This window comes from Ranitomeya imitator, chromosome 4 (genome assembly GCF_032444005.1).
Source record: "Ranitomeya imitator isolate aRanImi1 chromosome 4, aRanImi1.pri, whole genome shotgun sequence".
NCBI classification, from domain to species: Eukaryota; Metazoa; Chordata; class Amphibia; order Anura; family Dendrobatidae; genus Ranitomeya; species Ranitomeya imitator.
Window position 1 is genome coordinate 353657327 of NC_091285.1, and position 21887 is coordinate 353679213.

The following is a 21887-nucleotide window of genomic DNA, read 5'->3' on the forward strand; positions in this document are numbered from 1 at the left end:
TGCACATTAGAAATGTGATCTGCCTGTCTAAACTGACTATTATACAGCCGCCTATCAGCAAACAAGAAGGCAATTGGCATTCATTTAATGCCGCAAGTCAAGTGGCATAAGCCTGCCCTTAGGCAGGCAGACCACATCTCCAATGTGAACGGAATTATCAATAATTGATTGTTTTCTTTGAAAATAGACTGTCAGTGTTCTTGCAATACATGTCCTGTTTGAACAGGGAAATATGCTGCTGAGAACTATGATTTTTAACCAAGCTTAAAAACTAATTTCATCCTATGAATGTGCATTTTGCTTGTGCGCCAGGTGATTGGCAGCCTATGATACAGTATATTGTTTCTTTATTATACTGCCTCAGATACTGATCAAATTATGTTATCTTCCTTTCAGTGAATGCGTTGACGGAAAAATTGACTGCCGTTCAAATATTAGTGAATTTACAGGTACAAATATAAAAAAAACACTTGTTCTGCTCTCTTATGGATTGCTAAAGTCTCTCTTTCTACATTTTGTCTACGTATCTATGGCATAAAACTATACTTAAGACAATTACATGTAAATAAAGATCTCCAAGAGAATGTCCTTATTTTTATTTTCAGAACTCTGCTCAAGAAATGCTGAATTTGTAGATTGCAGCTTTCCAAATAACCAAAGACCTATTGACCTAGATTGCAGTACAAAGAATCTGCCAATTATCAGTGTAAGTTATTAAGGACTTCATATAAATGGCAAGTGAAAAAACAATCAGAAAGCATATCAGTAAATATCAAGCATTTTGAAAATATGTATGGATTAAATACTATGAGCAAAAAACACATTTTCAAATACCTAACTATAAATAAATTGACAAATACCTATGATAATTTATATATATTGTCAATTTATTAGGTTTAACCCCTCAGTAATTTTTCAAATCTGACCAGTGTCACTTTATGTGGTAATAACTCGGGAACACTTAAACAGATACCATTGATTTTGAGACTGTTTTTTCGTGACATATCGGACTTTATGATAATGGTGCATTTATACATAATTTCAATATTTTCTGTGTTTATTTATAAAAATATCACAAATTTTACAAAAATTTTAAAAAATGCAATTTTTTTTAACTTTTGAATGATTATCCTTTTAATCCAGAGAGTCATACCACACAAAAAAATGAATAAATAACATTTTCCTCATGTCTGCTTTACATCAGCACCATTTGAAAAATGTTGTTTTATTTTGTTAGAATTTTAGGAGGTTTAAAAATGAAGCAGTAAATTTTCATTTTTTCAAGGAAATTACCAAAACATATTTTTTAGGGACCTATTAAGTTTTGAAGTTACTTTTTGGGGTTTCCAATATGCAAGACCCTCAAATTGATACCATTTTAAAAACAACACCCTTAACATATTCAAAATTGCTTTCAGGTACTTCATTAACATTTCACATGCTTTTCAGGAATTAATGTAAAGTGACATGCCAGGAATGAAAAAAATGTATTTTTATCATCTAAATGTTGATAACTTCTGAACAGGTCACTGTTGCCGGCAGACTTTAAGGCCATTATTTGGCAATGAATTGCCATCATCAATATCAGGACCATACAATCAAGATCTCAGTAATCCAATGGGGTTAAAGAGAGACCCCCGACACTCTGTTAACCATCTAGATGCTGTTGTCATTATTGACAGCAGCACTTAAAGGGTTAAACAACTTTTGTCAGTACCAAAAGTGATCATGGCTGATGCAGCGAGGTGTTACCTATTGACTACTGCTAACTGCTATTGTATTGTCAACCATAAGAGGTTGTTAGCCTCTTATATCGCAGGTCAGTAAAAAGACGCATTGGTGGTCACTAAGGTGTTAATGAAACAGTTGACAGCACATCAGAAAGCCCCCAAACTGTCCCAAACATCGAGCAGAATTGGTTGTTTTTACGCTTTCACTACATCCACTGTACTTGTATAGCGCTGCGGTAGGTGGGTTCCCACGAATCACCATATATATACAGCACCAGCATGATCAAAAACGGTGTTAGTACTATATGACAGCTGACACCATGGGGCAATGCCCACAATTGATACTAGCACCAATCACGGTAATTTAACCGCTTTGATGCCACTGTCAATAGTGAGAGCAACATCAATGGGCATTGCAGAGGGAGAGAGCACCCTCTCTGCTCTGATTGGCACAACACCATTGCTATCAAGTTATGCCGATGGACTCCATGGTGACACTGGGCCAAAAGATGGCTGCAGGGTCACCTGGGTATGATCGCCTGTAGGCTCCTGCACAGAGCAGAAGCTGATATGTCTCTCCCTGTCTGTGAGATGCTGATTTGATGCCCTGGAATGCAAAAGCGTTGCAAAGTACTAGATCAGCGATCAGGGCAGGACAAGGTAAAAAAGTTAAAAAAAAAGTGAATTTTTTTTTTTTTAAGTATACAGGTCCTTCTCAAAAAATTAGCATATAGTGTTAAATTTCATTATTTACCATAATGTAATGATTATTATTATTATACATTTTTTTTTTATAGCGCCATTTATTCCATGGCGCTTTACATGTGAATACGGGGCAAATATAGACAAATACATTAAACATGAGCAGATAACAAGGCACACGAGTACATAAGGAGGGAGGACCCTGCCCGCGAGGGCTCACAGTCTGCAGGGGGTGGGTGAGGATACACTAGGAGAGGGAAGAGCTGGCTGTACGGCTGTTCAGTAGGTTGAGGATCACTGCAGGCTGTAGGCTTGTCGGAAGAGATGAGTCTTCAGGTTCTTTTTGAAGGTTTCTATGGTAGGCGCAAGTCTGATGTGTTGGGGTAGAGAGTTCCAGAGTATGGGGGAAGCACGGGAGAAGTCTTGGATGCGGTTATGGGAAGAAGAGATGAGAGGGGAGTAGAGAAGGAGGTCTTGGGAGGATCGGAGGTCGCGTGTAGGTAGGTACCGGGAGACCATGTCACAGATGTATGGAGGAGACAGGTTGTGGATGGCTTTGTATGTCAGTGTGAGGGTTTTGAACTGGAGTCTCTGGGCGATAGGAAGCCAGTGAAGGGCTTGACACAGGGGAGAGGCTGGGGAATAGCGGGGGGACAGGTGGATTAGTCGGGCAGCAGAGTGTAGGATGGATTGGAGTGGTGCCAGAGTGCTAGAGGGGAGTCCAGAGAGTAGGAGGTTGCAGTAGTCGAGGCGGGAGATGATAAGGGCATGCACTAGCGTTTTTGCAGTGTTGCGGTCAAGGAAAGCACGGATCTGGGAAATATTTTTGAGTTTGAGACGACAGGAGGAGGCAAGGGCTTGGATATGTGGCTTGAAAGAGAGGGCAGAGTCGAGGATCACCCCGAGGCACCGGGCGTGTGGGACTGGGGATAGTGAGCAGCCATTGACATTGATGGATAGGTCTGGTGGAGGGGTAGAGTGAGATGGGGGAAAGATGATGAATTCTGTTTTGTCCATGTTCAGTTGTAGAAAGCGAGCAGAAAAGAAGGCTGAAATGGCAGACAGACAGTGCGGGATTTTGGTAAGCAAGGAGGAGAGGTCAGGTCCGGAGAGGTAGATCTGCGTGTCGTCAGCGTAGAGATGGTACTGCATACCGTGGGATTCTATGAGCTGTCCCAGGCCGAAAGTGTAGATGGAGAAGAGTAGGGGTCCTAGAACAGAGCCTTGAGGAACACCGACTGACAAGGGGCGAAGTGAGGAGGTGGTGTGGGGGAGGGAGACACTGAATGTTCGGTCTGTCAGATATGACGAGATCCAGGAAAGGGCCAAGTCTGTGATGCCAAGGGATGAGAGGATTTGTAGCAAAAGGGAGTGATCTACAGTGTAAAAGGCAGAAGACAAGTCCAGGAGAAGGAGGACAGAGTAGTGTCGCTTGCTCCTGGCAGTTAGTAGGTCATTGGTGACTTTAGTTAGGGCAGTTTCAGTTGAGTGATGGGAACGGAAGCCTGATTGTAACCGATCAAAGAGGGAGCAGGAGGAGAAGTGGGAGGACAGTTCAAGATGGACGTGTTGCTCCAGCAATTTGGAGGCATAAGGGAGAAGAGATATTGGGCGATAGCTAGACACAGAGGATGGGTCGAGGGAGGGCTTTTTGAGGATGGGTGTGATCTTGGCATGCTTGAAGGATGAGGGAAAGACACCTGTTGTGAGTGAGAGGTTGAAGAGGTGCTTTAGGGTTGGGATGAAGACCGTGGAAAGGTTAGGGATGAGGTGGGATGGGAGCGGGTCAAGCGTGCAGGTGGTGAGGTGTGATCTTGACAGGAGGGTGGAGAGCTGATCTTCTGTCATGGTGGAGAAGCTGGTTTTGGAGGAGCAGGGTTGAGCAGCTAAGAGGGGCAGTGGGCGCTGTGGGCCAAAGCTTTCTCTGATCGTATCGATCTTCTGTTTAAAGAAAGAGGCGAAGTCATCAGCAGAAATGAGGGGGGAGGGAGGAGGTGCGGGGGGACGGAGTAGAGAATTGAAAGTGTTGAAAAGCTGTTTAGGGTTGTGGGACAGGGAGGATATGAGGGATGAGAAGTAAATGATTACAATTAAACTTTCATATATTATAGATTCATTATCCACCAACTGAAATTTGTCACGTCTTTTATTGTTTTAATACTGATGATTTTGGCATACAACTCCTGATAACCCAAAAAACCTGTCTCAATAAATTAGCATATTTCACCCATCCAATCAAATAAAAGTGTTTTTTAATAACAAACAAAAAAACCATCAAATAATAATGTTCAGTTATGCACTCAATACTTGGTCGGGAATCCTTTGGCAGAAATGACTGCTTCAATGCGGCGTGGCATGGAGGCAATCAGCCTGTGACACTGCTGAGATGTTATGGAGGCCCAGGATGCTTCAATAGCGGCCTTAAGCTCATCCAGAGTGTTGGGTCTTGCGTCTCTCAACTTTCTCTTCACAATATCCCACAGATTCTCTATGGGGTTCAGGTCAGGAGAGTTGGCAGGCCAATTGAGCACAGTAATACCATGGTCAGTAAACCATTTACCAGTGGTTTTGGCACTGTGAGCAGGTGCCAGGTCGTGCTGAAAAATGAAATCTTCATCTCCATAAAGCATTTCAGCCGATGGAAGCATGAAGTGCTCCAAAATCTCCTGATAGCTAGCTGCATTGACCCTGCCCTTGATGAAACACAGTGGACCAACACCAGCAGCTGACATGGCACCCCACACCATCACTGACTGTGGGTACTTGACACTGGACTTCAGGCATTTTGGCATTTCCTTCTCCCCAGTCTTCCTCCAGACTCTGGCACCTTGATTTCCGAATGACATACAAAATTTGCTTTCATCAGAAAAAAGTACTTGGGACCACTTAGCAACAGTCCAGTGCTGCTTCTCTGTAGCCCATTTCAGCACCTGTAGCCCATTTCCTGCACACGCCTGTGCACGGTGGCTCTGGATGTTTCCACACCAGACTCAGTCCACTGCTTCCTCAGGTTCAGGAATCAAGGTCTGGAATCGGTCCTTCTCCACAATCTTCCTCAGGGTCCGGTCTCCTCTTCTCGTTGTACAGCGTTTTCTGCCACATTGTTTCCTTCCAACAGACTTACCATTGAGGTGCCTTGATACAGCACTCTGGGAACAGCCTATTTGTTGAGAAATTTCTTTCTGGGTCTTACCCTCTTGCTTGAGGGTGTCAATGATGGCCTTCTTGACATCTGTCAGGTCGCTAGTCTTACCCATGATGGGGGTTTTGAGTAATGAACCAGGCAGGGAGTTTATAAAAGCCTCAGGTATCTTTTGCATGTGTTTAGAGTTAATTAGTTGATTCAGAAGATTAGGGTAATAGGTCGTTTAGAGAACCTTTTCTTGATATGCTAATTTATTGAGACAGGTTTTTTGGGTTATCAGGAGTTGTATGCCAAAATCATCAGTATTAAAACAATAAAAGACCTGACAAATTTCAGTTGGTGGATAATGAATCTATAATATATGAAAGTTTAATTGTAATCATTACATTATGGTAAATAATGAAATTTAACACTATATGCTAATTTTTTGAGAAGGACCTGTAAAAGCAAAATCACAAGATAAAGAACAAAAAAGATGAAACATTTTAATCCAATAAATACATATATTTCTGTAAAAACAAAAATAAGCAAAAATAATAAACATATTTTGTAATGCCGCGTCTGGAACAACCTGACATGTAAAACTGTCACATTACTTTATCGCTTCAGTGAACGTTGTAAAAAAAATAGCAAAAAACTATGATTTTTCATCATACCATCTAACAAAAAGTGGAATAAAATGCGATCAAAAATGCAAATATAAGTAAAAATGGTATAGCAGAAAATGTCATCTAGTCCATCAAAAAACGAACTGCAATACAGCTTCATCAATTGAAAAATAAAAAAGCTATAGCTCTCAGAATAAAGCAATGCAAAAACAATTATTTTTCTAAAAATAGTTTTTATTGTGTAAAAACGTATATAAATGTGGTATCACTGTAATCATCATGAGCCAAAGAATAAAGCGGCCTTATCACTTTTACCACATGAAGAACCGCATAAATTCCCCCCCCAAAAAAAATTGCATTGACTTGCAGGATTCCGTTTATTTTGCCTCCCAAAAGTCGAAATAGAAAGCGATTAAAAATATTCTGTGACCGAAAATAGTAAAATGTCAAGCTGTTCCACAAAAAACAAGCCCTCAAATGACTTTGTCACCAGAAATATAGAAAAATTATAGCTCTCAAAATATGGTGATGCAAAAACTTTGTTTTGCAAAAAAAAACCTGTCTTTTAGAGAGCAGCCGTTGCTGTAATCTCACTGACCCGAAGAATAAAGTTGTCTAATCACTTATACCGTGCGAGAAACGGCTTAAAAAATAAATGAAACCTATTCTTCACCTACTGTTCATTTTTTCATTCAGCCTCACAAAGATTGCAGTAAGGCTTGGCTCACATTTTTCCTATGCTCTTCGCTGAGCACTTACACTGGGGTTTCTGTGTAAATCTCTGAAATACGTGATTCAAGCGAAATCTCCGGCTGAAGATTCTCTATAATGAAGCAGATGGAGACAATGGCCATCTGGTCGATGATCCAGTGGGGTCCGTATTTTTAAGCGAGAACATAAACATGATTGATCACAGTTTTGCGCACCTCTGAAAAGAAGGAAACAGCTGTACAGAGGCCAGATGGAGTCAAGAGTAAGTCAGATGCCTCATGATAATGAATGAATCCCTATATAGGAAAGTGCAATCTGCCGCGTTTTCCTATACAATTACATAAGTGCACGCCAGCCAGAGGCTGAAAGAACACACTTTTAGCCTGCATATTGTGATTGTTCGACCATGATAATGTAACAGTAGACTTCTGGAAAAGATTCCTGTCATATACTGTAGGCTGGGTGCACAGACGCAGTGTGCAACTAGCCTAAACCATGTATGGGCTATATACAGCAACCCCATTAATTGCTTGATGGCCGCTGCCGAAATTGTGCGGTACATTCACTTCAATGAGAGATAAAGCTCAGTACTCATTTACTAAGCAGTGTGCAGGACTGTGTACATCGCTTAGGTCTGGCCCCTGCAGGAGCAGTTTTTAGCTGTTAGGTAGGTGTGCTGGTGTCAGAGCCCACCAATCTCATATTGAAGGACAATACAGTGGATAAACAATCATTAGGCCCAGAGAACCTCCTTAAGTGCTTTCTCCCCTTTGCAGCCTTCCTATACATGTTGACGTTAGGCGTGGTTTAGGCACACTCCAGTGCTCAGAAAAGAGGGCCATCTGGGTTTCTGAGTGTGGATTTTACTTGATTGGTTTCTTGCAAGTGATGTCTTTTCCAATGCTTCTGAACTACTAGGAGCAAGGGAAACTTCAATTTTTCCATTGACAGATGGCAGGTTTGCGTAGCGGCTTGTTTTTGCGTGAAAAGATAAAGTATTTATTGGTGTCATTTGTGGGTAAACAACAGTTTTATTCCAATTTTTGATAAACAAAATGAACAAATAAAAAGCAATTCAGGAATTGTCTTTAACCCCTTTCTGCCATTGGACGTACTATTCCGTCCATGTGGGGTGGGCCCTACTTCCCAAGGACGGAATAGTACGTCCAGCGCGATCGGCCGCGCTCACGGGGGGAGCGCGGCCGATTGCGGCCGGGTGTCAGCTGCCTATCGCAGCTGACATCCGGCGCTATGTGCCAGGAGCGGTCACGGACCGCCCCCGGCACATTAATTCCCGGCACACCGCGATCAAACATGATCGTGGTGTGCCAGCGGTACAGGGAAGCATCGCGCAGGGAGGGGGCTCCCTGCAGGCTTCCCTGAGACCCCCGCAGCAACACGATGTGATCGCGTTGCTGCGAGGGTCTCCTTACCTCCCTCCCTGCTCCAGGCCTGGATCCAAGATGGCCGCGGCATCCGGGTCCTGCAGGGAGGGAGGTGGCTTACCAAGTGCCTGCTCAGAGCAGGTGCTTGGTAAGCCTGCAGCGCTGTAAGTCAGATCGGTGATCTGACAGAGTGCTGTGCAAACTGTCAGATCACCAATCTGTGATGTCCCCCCTGGGACAAAGTAAAAAAGTTAAAAAAAAAATTTCCACACGTGTAAAGAAAAAAAAAAAATCCTAAATAATGAAAAAAAAAAATATTATTCCCATAAATACATTTCTTTATCTAAATAAAAAAACAAACAATAAAAGTACACATATTTAGTATCACCGCGTCCATAACGACCCAACTTATAAAACTTTCCCGCTACTTAACCACTTCAGTAAACACCGTAAAAAAAAAAAAGAGGCAAAAAACAACGCTTTATTATCATACCGCCAAACAAAAAGTGGAATAACACGCGATCAAAAAGACAGATATAAATAACCATGGCACCACTGAACACGTCATCTTGTCCCGCAAAAAATGAGCCGCCATACAGCATCATCAGCAAAAAAATAAAAAAGTTATAGTCCTCAGAATAAAGCGATGCAAAAATAATTATTTTTTCTATAAAATAGTTTTTATCGTATAAAAGCACCAAAACATAAAAAATGATATAAATGAGGTATCGCTGTAATCGTACTGACCCAAAGAATAAAACTGCTTTATCAATTTTACCAAACGCAGAACGGTATAAACGCCTCCCCCAAAAGAAATTCATGAATAGCTGGTTTTTGGTCATTCTGCCTCACAAAAATCGGAATAAAAAGCGATCAAAAAATGTCACGTGCCCGAAAATGTTACCAATAAAAACATCAACACGTCACGCAAAAAACAAGACCTCACATGACTCTGTGGATTAAAATATGGAAAAATTATAGCTCTCAAAATGTGGTAACGCAAAAAATATTTTTTGCAATAAAAAGCGTCTTTTAGTGTGACGGCTGCCAATCATAAAAATCCACTAAAAAACCCGCTATAAAAGTAAATCAAATCCCCCTTCATCACCCCCTTAGTTAGGGAAAAATTACAGAATTAAATAAATGTATTTATTTCCATTTTCCCATTAGGGTTAGTGCTAGGGGTAGGGCTAGGGTTAGGGTTAGGGCTAGGGCTAGGGTTAGGGTTAGGGTTGGGGCTAGGGTTAAGGCTACAGTTAGGGTTGGGGCTAAAGTTAGGGTTAGGGTTGGGGCTAAAGTTAGGGTTAGGGTTTGGATTACATTTACGGTTGGGAATAGGGTTGGGATTAGGGTTAGGGGTGTGCCTGGGTTAGAGGTGTGGTTAGGGTTACCGTTTGGATTAGGGTTAGGGGTGTGTTTGGATTAGGGTTTCAGTTATAATTGGGGGGTTTCCACTGTTAAGGCACATCAGGGGTTCTCCAAACGCGACATGGCGTCCGATCTCAATTCCAGCCAATTCTGCGTTGAAAAAGTAAAACAGTGCTCCTTCCCTTCTGAGCTCTCCCGTGTGCCCAAACAGGGGTTTACCCCAACATATGGGGTATCAGCGTACTCAGGACAAATTGGACAACAACTTTTGGGGTCCAATTTCTCCTGTTACCCTTGGGAAAATACAAAACTGGTGGCTAAATATAATTTTTGTTTGAAAAAAAAAGGATTTTTTATTTTCACGGCTCCGTGTTATAAACTGTAGTGAAACACTTGGGGGTTCAAAGTTCTCACAACACATCTAGAAAAGTTCCTTGTGGGGTTTAGTTTCCAATATGGGGTCACTTGTGGGGGGTTTCTACTGTTTAGGTACATTAGGGGCTCTGCAAATGCAATGTGACGCCTGTAGACCATTAGATCTAAGTCTGCATTTTTAATGGCGCTCCTTCCCTACTGAGCCATCCCATGCGCCGAAACGGTGGTTTCCCCCACATATGGGGTATCAGCGCACTCAGGACAAATTGGACAACAACTTTTGGGGTCCAATTTCTCCTGTTACCCTCGGGAAAATACAAAACTGGGGGCTAAAAAATCATTTTTGTGGGAAAAAAATTTTGTTTTATTTTTACGGCTCTGCATTATAAACTTCTGTGAAGCTCTTGGTGGGTCAAAGTGCTCACCACACATCTAGATAAGTTCCTTAGTGGGGCTACTTTCCAAAATGGTGTCACTTGTGGGGGGTTTCAATGTTTAGGCACATCAGTGGCTCTCCAAACGCAACATGGCGTCCCATCTCAATTCCTGTCAATTTTGCATTGAAAAGTCAAACGGCGCTCCTTCCCTTCCGAGCTCTCCCATGCGCCCAAACAGTGGTTTATCCCCACATGTAGGGTATCGCCATACTCAGGACAAATTGTACAACAATGTTTGGGGTCCATTTTCTCCTGTTACCCTTGATAAAATAAAACAAATTGGAGCTGAAGTAAATTTTTTGTGAAAAAAAGTTAAATGTTCATTTTTATTTAAACATTCAAAAAATTCCTGTGAAATACCTGAAGGGTTAATAAACTTCTTGAATGTGTTTTTTCGCACCTTGAGGGGTGCAGTTTTTAGAATGGTGTCACACTTGGGTATTTTCTATCATATAGACCCCTCAAAATTACTTCAAATGAGATGTGGTCCCTAAAAAAATGGTGTTGTAAAAATGAGAAATTGCTGGTCAACTTTTAACCCTTATAACTCCCTAACAAAAAAAAAATTATTTCCAAAATTGTGCTGATGTAAAGTAGACATGTGGGAAATGTTATGTATGACATGTGCGACATATCTCTGTGATTTAATTGCATACAAATTCAAAGTTTGAAAATTGCGAAATTTTCTAAATTTTCGCCAAATTTCCATTTTTTTCACAAATAAACGCAGGTAATATCAAAGAAATTTTACCACTATCATGAAGTACAATATGTCACGAGAAAACATTTTCAGAATCACCGGGATCCGTTGAAGCGTTCTAGAGTTATAACCTCATAAAGGGACAGTGGTCAGAATTGTAAAAATTGGCCCGGTCCACAACGTACAAACCACCCTTGGGGGTAAAGGGGTTAATTTTTGAATTCCATTTTACACTGGTCATGGTTCCGTAAACTTGGTAAGGCGACTTTATTTTTTGGATCAGTACAATTAGATGGTTATTTATTGATGCCACCATTATTTAGTATTTTTAGAATTTGCAATTTTGGCATGCTAAGACACCCGTTTACAATAAAAAGTATTCCTTATTGCATTGCCATATATTCTGAGAGCAATGTTTTTTTCCACTGAACGAGCTGCATTGGGGTTGTTTTTTGTGTGATGAGTTTAAGTTTTTATTTGTATAATTTTGGAATACATAACATTTTTTAATCTTTAATTTTCTACGATTTCTGGGTGGCAAAGTGAACAAAAAACAGAAATGTATAGTTTTTTTATTCATGCCATTCTCTGTGCTGTAAAAATGATCAGGTAATGTTCTTAATCTTATTACAATAGCAGTGATACCAGATGCATACAAGTTTTATATGTTTTACATTTTGGCATACTATGATGCATCTTTTGCAAACACTTATTTGCTTTTCCATCATCATACTCTGATATCTGAAACATTTTTAATATTCCTAGCGACGACACTATATAAGGGCTTTTTTTTGTTTGACAAGATGACGTTTTCATTGATGATAATGAGTTAAAAAATGGGTTAAATAATATGACAGTTTTATAGGTTGGTGTGTTCCAGACACAGCAATACCAAATATCTTTACTTTTTTCCCTTTTTTTATGTGAAAAACATTTTAAAATCTTTTTTGCACTTTGATTTTTATTTTTGCACATTTTTACAAACTTTAACTTTTTTATTTATTTTTTTGCCTAGTCCCAGTATGGGACATCAACTTTCCGTATGCTGACCTTACAGGCCACTGTACCTGGGTGACCCTGTGGCCATTATTTTACCTGGAGTCACCATGGGGTGGATTTCAATCACATTGTGCCGATAGGAGGAAAGAGGAAGCCCCCTCATTTTGTAAACAGATAGACACCACTGTTGCTATTGAAATTGATTTTAGGAGTTAAACGCGCATGACTGGCACTAGCACTAATTGTGTGTATTACTGCAGAGTGCCAACTATGATATATAGCTGACACCCGCTGATGATTTCGTTATCTTTGCTAGTGAGTCAGTGCAGTAGTTGCATCGTACATGTACGACAGTTTGTGGAGACGTATTTTCCGCAGTGCCGTAAAAATACAGTGCATGTTGTGAAAGGGTTAAATAAAAATGCATGGCTGCCACTTTATAAGGGATAAAAACATAAATGTTATTTATCTATTTTATTAAACATTTTCTGTTTACAGGATGATGACGAATGTAACCCTGGATGCTACTGCAGATTTGGTATGGTTAGGGACTCAAAAGGGAATTGCGTACCATTCACAGATTGTCCATGTCTTTACGGTGGTGAAGAATATGCAAGTGGTAGTTCTGTGAATATTTCCTGCAATCAATGGTAATTATTTGACTAGAATTTATTTTGATGGATTTATATTATATTAGTTTTAAAAAAATGTGTTCTATGTGGCTAAACTATACACAGTGACAAGCAAAAGGATAACAATGTTTTCAACTTTTGACTTTCAGGCTCCAAATCTCACCATCCACTACTGCTTCAAATGTGTGGCTACCATCATTTTATAGACAATCGTCTTGGCTATCTCATATATAAATTTGACATGTCATTATTTAGCATATGATTAGTTATGCAAATTCTTGTCACATCACTCCATTGTTACTGTTTTGCTCCTGGTGGTGGAAAAATATTTTTCTTCCTGTATAATACAAAATACAACCTATTATCACATTCTCTAATATCTCAGTGTGCTATTAGGTTGATTGCTAAGTGAAAGGTCACTGGTTTGAATCAAGGAGCAGCCATAAAGATGTTTTCCCTGGAAAAGAGAAAAAGCATCATCTAACTGATCGCTAGCGCTCTCCATGCCAAGAAAATGTCTAAACTGTTTCATGTGAGTGCTATGACAGTTGGAAAAATACTAAATTAAGTCTATCCATCCATTCAAAAAGTCAAGAGTTGTACGTGCAAGCAAAATATTGATGTCAAAAGTTGTCTCATCATAAAGTCTATCAGTTCTGATGTGACAAACATAGCAGTAGAGGTGGCTCATTTGCTTTGTAAAGTGAGTAGTGAGATCACAGACATCCATACAAGCATCGTGTGACACACATTACACAAGTCTGGAATGGTAGCTTAAAAAAAGTTTAAGGTGCCTCGAATTCAATATTGTCATAAGAAGCATTGGCTCGAGTTTGCAAAAATTTATGAAAAGTGGACAGCAGTCTCAATGCTGAGCTGTATGTGAGTATCCTACAAGACAAATTATTTTGTACTCTTGTGTACTATGGGTATGAAAAGAATGACATAGTGTTCCAGCAGGACAAAGACCAGAAGCATATGTCGAGATTTGCAAAGAAATGGTTTAATAACAATGGAGTAGAGGTGCTGGATTGGCCCCTACAGTCCCCATACCTCAACCCAATCGAATACTTATGGTTAGAATTGAAGAAAAAACTGTATATATTCACAAGTGAGTCGACGAGTATGCACCAACTTTGGCAATCCAGAGGAAAGACCAGGGATCAGATTTTGGTTGAGACATGCTTGAATCTGATCGAGAGCATGCCTAGAAGGATTCAGGTAGTGTTAAAAGCCAAAGGTGGATTTGCAAAATTCTAAGAAAATAATAAAATGAAATATTAGATTTTTAGGAGCAAAACAGTAACAATGCAGTGACAAGAATCGGCATAACTAATAATATACTAAATAGTTGCAAGAATTTATGTAAGAAATACCCAAGATGATTGTCTCTAAAATGTTAGCAGTCTCACATTTGAAGCAATAGTGGATAGTGAGATATGGAGCCTGAAAGCTAAAATTTGAAAACATTGTTACCCTTTTGCTTGTCACTGTACTTACATAAGAAAGGAGGAAATAAAAAAAAATATAACGAATAAAGGTACATCTATATATGGAAACAAAACAAAATTGTAGACATAATATACACATAATGTATACAGAAGCCCCCCAAAAAATTACCCAAAAATTCCAAGAAAAAATACTAACAGCACGACAAAGTGTGTCAATTAGACTACACTGTCGAAATATATCACTGCTGATATTATCTAAAATTTGGAATTAGCATTTGGATTTAGCGTCTATAAAAACCTGTGGAAAGAAAGTCCTCATTAATACCCCTTGGAAAAACACAATTGTGTTTATACAGCCAACGGGACTCATAACGTAACAATGCTGGAACAATGTTGCCAACCTTGATGTTTGAGGAGACAGCATCTAGGTCGACAACCCTGGTGCCCCTAATTCTACATTTGTACTATTACACATAGTGTGAGGCTACTATAGATAACACCTTGCCCTCTTTTTTGGTTAGGGCAATATTAGAAATGTGATGCTTTAGCCTTTTTCGAAATTCCTGTGTGATTTGTCCAACATAAAACATAGAGCAGGGACAAATGAGGACATAGATGAGATTTTTAGATTGACAGTTAATATACGGTACTTACAGAGTGGATATTCATGCTGAACCCTAGGGTTATCGAAAGTATACGTAGAAGGCATAAAGGGACATACTGAGCAATTTCCACATGCATGTGAACCTTTGAGAGAGAAGCCTCTATTAAGGCTTGTAGGTGGTCATACAAAATGACTTGGTGACTTACTGAGATTGTTATTTAAATTCTTAGCTCTTCTAGCTATTATAAGTGGTTATGAGTAGTTCTAAGAAATAATGTCCCTTAGTTTCGGTTCCACCAGTAAGGTACTGCAATTTTTATTGAGCAATTTGTGAAGATCATGCCACTGGTTATTGAAGGAGGTGACCTTTCCGGATGAAAATGTTACATGGCTTCATCCTGGGATGTAACAAGTTGGTTCTATTTTGTTGATGAGCACAATGAAAGACTTCATTTATCACTCATTTGGGGTACCCTTTGGTCCGAAACTGTTGAGTAAGTTCTTGTCACTACACTTAGATTTAGCCTTGATAAATTGACCTAAAGGAATAGTTTTCTTAAGGTGTGAAGGGTGAAAGCTAGAGAAGTGAATTAATCTGTGTGTAGAAGTAGCTTTCCAAAAAAGAGTTGAGGTCACCCTATTGTCCTGTATTGAGAGCCAAAGTGGAAGTAAGAACTATGTTACAAGAGTTAGAGTTTAGAGTGGAAATCAACTAAAAACACAATTCCGGAGGGCCAGTCGAAAAGAAGATGACATCATTGATGCACCTATATCACTTTAATACATGACGTTTAAAGAATTCCAGGGTATACACATGTGTTACCTCACATCACCCCAAAAAGAGGTTGGCAAAGGAGGGTTGCACAACATGCACCCATGTCTGTACCATATACTTGTTTGTAGTAGGTATGATCAAAAAGTCAATAATTGTGCTTAAATACAAACAACAATAACTCTAAAAGGAATAGATTGTGTGAACTGTGAGAATCACCTGTTTGTTCCTAAGAGAACTTTGTAGCTTGCAGTTTCAACTCATGTGGCATGCTAGTATAGAGACACTCCACATCAGGTGATACCAGCGTACTTCTAAGTGGAAGAGAGATTCTCTCCAAGATCTCCAACACATGCATGTTGTCATGAATACAGGAGTCCAGTTGGGGTAACCATAGGTTGAAGATAAAAGTCTAGGTATTCACACATCCATAAGGCCATCAATTCTGGCCACAATAGGTCTGCAAGGGGGATTAAGCAAATGTGTGGACCTTTGGTAAAAGGTGGGAATGACAGGTTTAGAGATTATTAAAATATCCCGCTCAGCTTTATTGATGGTGCCCTGTGAAAACACCAAGTTCAACAATAAATCCAGTTTCTTTTTGAAAGTAACTGATGGATCTGAAAGGCATGCAACATATAAATTTGAATCACTTAATCATCTCCTTTCCTCTGTCATGCTTAAATGGACCGGCCACAGGACCTTATTCCTAACTTTATCCACCTCTTTGATGATAAATGAAGTCTGAAAAGACATACCGTATATATAGCTTTTACAGGATGAAGTCACATTATATTTTCTATTACATAGTGTCTGTACTAAAGGAACATGGAAATGTTCTTTCGATGACTGCCAAACAACTTGCAGTGTTTTTGGAAATGGTCATTTCAAAACCTTTGATGGAATGTGGTACACATATGATGGAGTCTGCCCGTACACTCTAGCACAAGTGAGTATAAATTATAAATTGAACAATGTCATATTCAATACCTAAATTTTCATTTATTTCAGTTTGTGCACAAGCAACATTAGACCAAACAATTAGCAGGTTCAGTCAATTGTCACTATATTAGGTAGGTTTTTCCTTTTTTTATAGATCTTTTTTATTGATTACAATATAAACAAGAGAACATTTTAATTCAAAAATTGTTTTACAGATGTTTATGCACAGTGGATTTTGTAGGATGAAAATTGTAATTTTTCAATATTTGTTCCATTTCAGCTCCCAATATTTTGTGCCCAGCTCGTGCCACTGTGAAAAAAAAATAATTATTATGCTGTGCTATATATATATATATGTATATATACCGTATATTTTTTTGGACTGAAAGTCCCCCTCTCGGCTTATGCTCAAGTCATACCCAGGGGTTGGCAGGGGAGGGGGAGCGGGTTCTATCTAATTATACTCACCTACTCCTGGTGCGGTCACTGCGCGTCCCTGCTTCTTCCAGCGCTGCATATTCTTCCTGTACTGAGCGGTCGCATGGTACCGCTCATTACAGTAATGAATATGCGGCTCCACCTCCCATAGGGATGACCGCTCAGTACAGGAAGAATATGCAGCGCCGGGAGAAGCAGGGACTGCACCGCGCCAGGAGCAGGTAAGTATACGGGGAGGCGAGCGCAGCGCTGCGCGATATTTACCTGCTCCTCGTTCGGGTGCGGCTCCGTCATCAGCGTCCTCTGGCAGTGATGCTCAGGTCAGAAGGCGCGATGACGTTGTCAGTGGGCGCCCTCTGCTGAACGTCAGTGCTGAGGACGGAGCCGCACCCGAACAAGGAGCAGGTAAAAGCACCGGGGTCCTGAGCGACGGAGAGGTGAGTATATGATTTTTTTTTTATCACAGCCACAGCATATGGGGCAAGTGACTGTATGGAGCATCTTATGGGGCCAAAACGATTGTGCAGCACTATAAGGGGCAGTGACTAGGGTTGAGCGAAACAGATCGGACAATTTCAAAAGTTACCGACTTTTGGCAAAGTCGGGTTTCGTGAAACGCACTGTGGGATCGGCCATGAGGTCTGCGATCTGCGCGCCAAAGTCTCGTTCCGTATGACGTTTTCAGCGCCATTTCTCAGCCAATGAAGGAGCACGCAGAGTGTGGGCAGCGTGATGACATAGGTCTCGGTCCCCACCATCTTAGAAAAGGGCATGGCAGTGATTGGCTTGCTTTCTGCAGCGTCACCGGGGCTATAAAGGGTGCGTGCATGCCAACCGCCATCTTACTTCTGCTGATCTCAACATAGGGAGAGGTTGCTGCAGCTTCGTCAGAAGCAGGGATATACTTAGGGAGGGAATATTAACCCCGAAACTGCTTGTGCTGTAGCGATTTCCACTGTCCAACACCACTTTTTCTTTGCAGGGACAGTGGAGTTTTTTTTTGGGTGCATCAGCTCTGTAGCTTATTAGGCTGCTTTATAAGGCTCCCTGATAGCTGCATTGCTGTGTGTACGCCGCTGTGCAAACCAACTGCTTTTTTAAAAGCAAAAATCCTGTTGCTTTTTTCTGCACAGTTCTCTTGTTTGTTTGTCCACACACTGTTTTGTGTGCAGCAGTCCTTTTTATTGCTGCCATACTTGTCCTTTGATCATTGTAAGGAGATTGAAATTCTGCTACCGCCCTTGTATTTTTTTATATATCTGCCCGCCACGTTCTGCCTTGTACATTGTCTGGTGTAATACGCAGGGCCTTTTTTTCCCTCTCATTATTTGGACGGTCAATACCCCCTGATGAACCCCCGGCATTCCCAGGGGGTGAAACGCGTCGGGTATTATAAGGGATGACATCCTATATGGAGGCTTTCGTCTATGGCTGAATGGATATCCTTAGCATTACTGAGGGACTTCTGTGAATCGGATGAGTATAAGTGCTCTATGTGGTTCTTAATGATTGATTTATCTTGATAGGATATTGCCATTGTAGCTAGCAAATGACGCATTGTGTGTATATCTCCTGGGATATGTTTGTGTACTACACTCTGGGGCTACCACTCTGTGAAAGTTTTTTTTTGCTGCAAGTAGAAACTAGTCACTCTGACAATACGGTTTCCTGCATTTATGTATCTATAATACTGACCTCACTATTATGTGAGAGGTATGGGTCAGTTTTGAGTGGTCCTCCATAATTGAGTGTTTCTGCATAAACGGGACATCAATATATCCTTCTTTTTTGCCCAAAATCGGTATAATATACATTATTACCCTATTTAGGGTGGTGGCTAGAAGAACTATTACGGTATGTTTTTTTGCTGATTTTTGTTTTGCTTGTTTTTTTTCATATTTTTTCACATTTTTCTTATTTTGGTTATATTGTTTTTCTTTTATGGAATAAAAATTACCTGTTTTGGCATATTACTGATTAGAAATCATGAGGAATCTGTGGGCCGTATATTTATATGGCTAATTCTATTAGTAATGTGGGCTGTGTATCCATAGGGTTAATCCCACTAGGTAATTCGTATTATCAAATACTCTTGAGTGGTCCGGCAATTTTTTGGACAACTAGGGTAATAATCCTTTTCCATGGAATGGCTGGGTCTTCATGATTACCCTATTTAGGGTCGTTTGCCTATAAAATCACTTTTGTGCTGAGTTCTGTTCTTTGAGTTTTTTATTATGTTTTTCACATACTTTTTGCTAATTTTTTATATTGCTTTTCTTTTTTGGGTATTAAAGTATTTGTGATAATATTTATTAGGGACTACAGGGAGTTTATAGGGCTATTAGGGCCAGTCTTCGTTGAGCGGGGGCGCCAACCGCAGAAACTTAGGGTGCCAACCTCCGCAGACAGGTAGTGGAGAGTAATAGGGTATTTGATAAGGTCAGTTAGCTCCTATTACATTTTTCCTGTGGCTATATATATATATATATATATATATATATATATATATATATAAAATAATATATATATTTTTTTTTTTTTCATTTTGCTGATGTCCTCAATTTTAGAACTACAGTATAGTGGTTTTAGCTTTTTCTATTAAAAGTTATACTTTAGGGATCCTTGTGTTTTTGGTTTTTCCTTTTTTTTCCCTGCAGTCTCCCACAAAAAGAGGGAGGTTTAAATTGCCATTAAGTTGATCTACGTGAGTTCTGTTTGGCGTATATCTGCCAGCCACGGTCTGCCTTGTCCATTGTGTGGTGTAATACACAGGGCCTTTTTTTCCTGCAGTCTCCCACAACAAAAAAGGGAGGTTTAAATTGCCACTAAGTTGATCTACGTGAGTTCTGTTTGGCGTATATCTGCCAGCCACGTTCTGCCTTGTACATTGTGTGGTGTAAAACACAGGGCCTTTTTTTTCCTGCAGTCTCCCACAAAAAAGGGACATTTAAATTGCTACTAAGTGGATCTACATGAGTTCTGTTTGGCGAACATCTGCCAGCCACGTTCTGCCTTGTACATTGTTTGTTGTAATTCACAGGGCCTGTTTTTTCCAGCAGTCTCCCACAAAAAAAGGGAGGTTTAAATTGCTACTAAGTGGATCTATGTGAGTTCTGTTTGGCGTATATCTGCCAGCCACGTTCTGCCTTGTACATTGTGTGTTGTAATACACAGGGCCAGTTTTTTCCAGCAGTCTCCCACCAAAAAAAAAAGAAAAGGGAGCTTTACATTGCCACTAAGTGGATCTACATGAGTTCTGTTTGGCGTATATCTGCCAGCCACGTTCTGCCTTGTACTTTGTGTAATACACAAAGCCAGGTTCTGCCTTGTACTTTGTGTAATTTGGTGTAATACACAGGGCCTGTTTTTCCTGCCGTCTTCCCGCCAAAAAAAGGGATATATAAATTCTCCAAAAGTTAATATACACTTTCTACCTGATTTAACAGTAGCATATAACGGTTGTTATTTTGGTTACTTTCCCGCAAAAATGAGGAAGTCTGGTGGAAGAGGCCATGGGCGGTCGTTGCCAGCTGGTACTGATGGTGGTGGTAGTAGTGGAGCATCTGGTGGTACAGGGAAAAGCAAGATAGAACCAAAGGCTCGAGGTGTTGAGGCAGCGTCATCGTCTGGCTACACAAGGCCTCGAAGGCTCCCTTATCTTTGAGTTGGAAAAAAGCTTTTAAAGCCGGAGCAGCAGGAACAAGTTTTGGCTTTCCTTGCTGACTCAGCCTCTAGCTCTTTCACCTTCTCTAAAACCAGTGAGTCGTCTGTGGCTGCTCCAGGTCCGCAAAAAGTTGCTTCCTTGTTTCCTTCACCCAAACCAAAAGTGAAGGATGCGGCAGACAACACTACACTTTACTCCATGGAGCTCTTTACACATACCGTGCCTGGGTTAGAGAGGGAAATTGTTAAAAGCTCATTACAGGATGAATCTGACATGGAGTGCACAGATGCACAGCCACAGCGTGATTATTATGCTGTTCCATTGACTCATATCACTACTTTGCCATCGCAGTGTACTGAGCACGAATCTGACCCTGATGAGACTATGGTGCCCAGTCCCGAACGCTATAGCACCTTACACAGTGACACAGAGGATGGAGCACATGACATTGAAGAGGAGGTGATAGATGACTCAGTTGTTGACCCTGATTGGCAGCCATTGGGGGAAGAGGGTGCCGCTGCCTGTAGCTCAGAATCGAAGGAGGATGATCAGCAGCAGCCATCTACATCGCAAAAGCTGTCATCTGGCTGGACCACATCAGGCCCAAAACGTGTGTCAAAAACCACAACAGGTGTAGGACAGCGTTGCAATCCGGTGACAGTAGCACGACGGCCAAAGCCTGAAAAAGTATTCCATAGTAGGAAGAGTGCAGTGTGGCAATTTTTTAACCAAGATCCGAATGATCAGTCCAAAGTTATATGTAAGAAATGCTCCAAGACCTTTAGCAGAGGGAAGAATCTACAAAGTTTAAATACAACGTGCATGCGTAGACATCTAACCAGCAGGCACTTGGAAGCATGGACTAACTACCAAACTTTCCATACCGTTGATGCTCCTGGTCATATTGAAGTTAGTCAGCAATGCAACATTGCTTCCCTCATTGGAAGCACACCGGTTATGACACCACCAGTAATAAATGTGCAGGTATTGTCGCAAGGCCAAAGCAGTCAGGGTCAGGGAATCACAAGGTTCTTGGTTGGAAACACTGTAGGTAGGGCCACATCAAGAATACCATCACCAAGCCTCTCTCAATCTGCCATGTCCACCACAACCCCCGCTAGTTCCAGCATATGCAGCTCTCCAGTCCAGCTCAGTCTACAAGAGACTCTCGATAGGAAAATAAAGTACTCTTCCTCTCATCCGCGTACACAGGGTTTGAACGGC

The 21887-nt window shown here is 40.7% G+C and overlaps 1 protein-coding gene across 22 annotated transcripts in view; it reads left to right on the forward strand.

Moving 5' to 3' along the window:
* Positions 1–21887, forward strand: part of LOC138676110 (mucin-19) — a 769116-nt gene that overhangs the window by 322386 nt on the left and 424843 nt on the right. For all 22 annotated transcript variants that reach the window (XM_069765013.1, XM_069765031.1, XM_069765021.1 and 19 more), the window contains 4 exons: positions 397–449; positions 606–706; positions 12659–12810; positions 16430–16568. In XM_069765013.1, coding sequence (XP_069621114.1) covers positions 397–449; positions 606–706; positions 12659–12810; positions 16430–16568 — 445 coding nt within the window. The remainder of the gene's footprint in view (positions 1–396; positions 450–605; positions 707–12658; positions 12811–16429; positions 16569–21887) is intronic.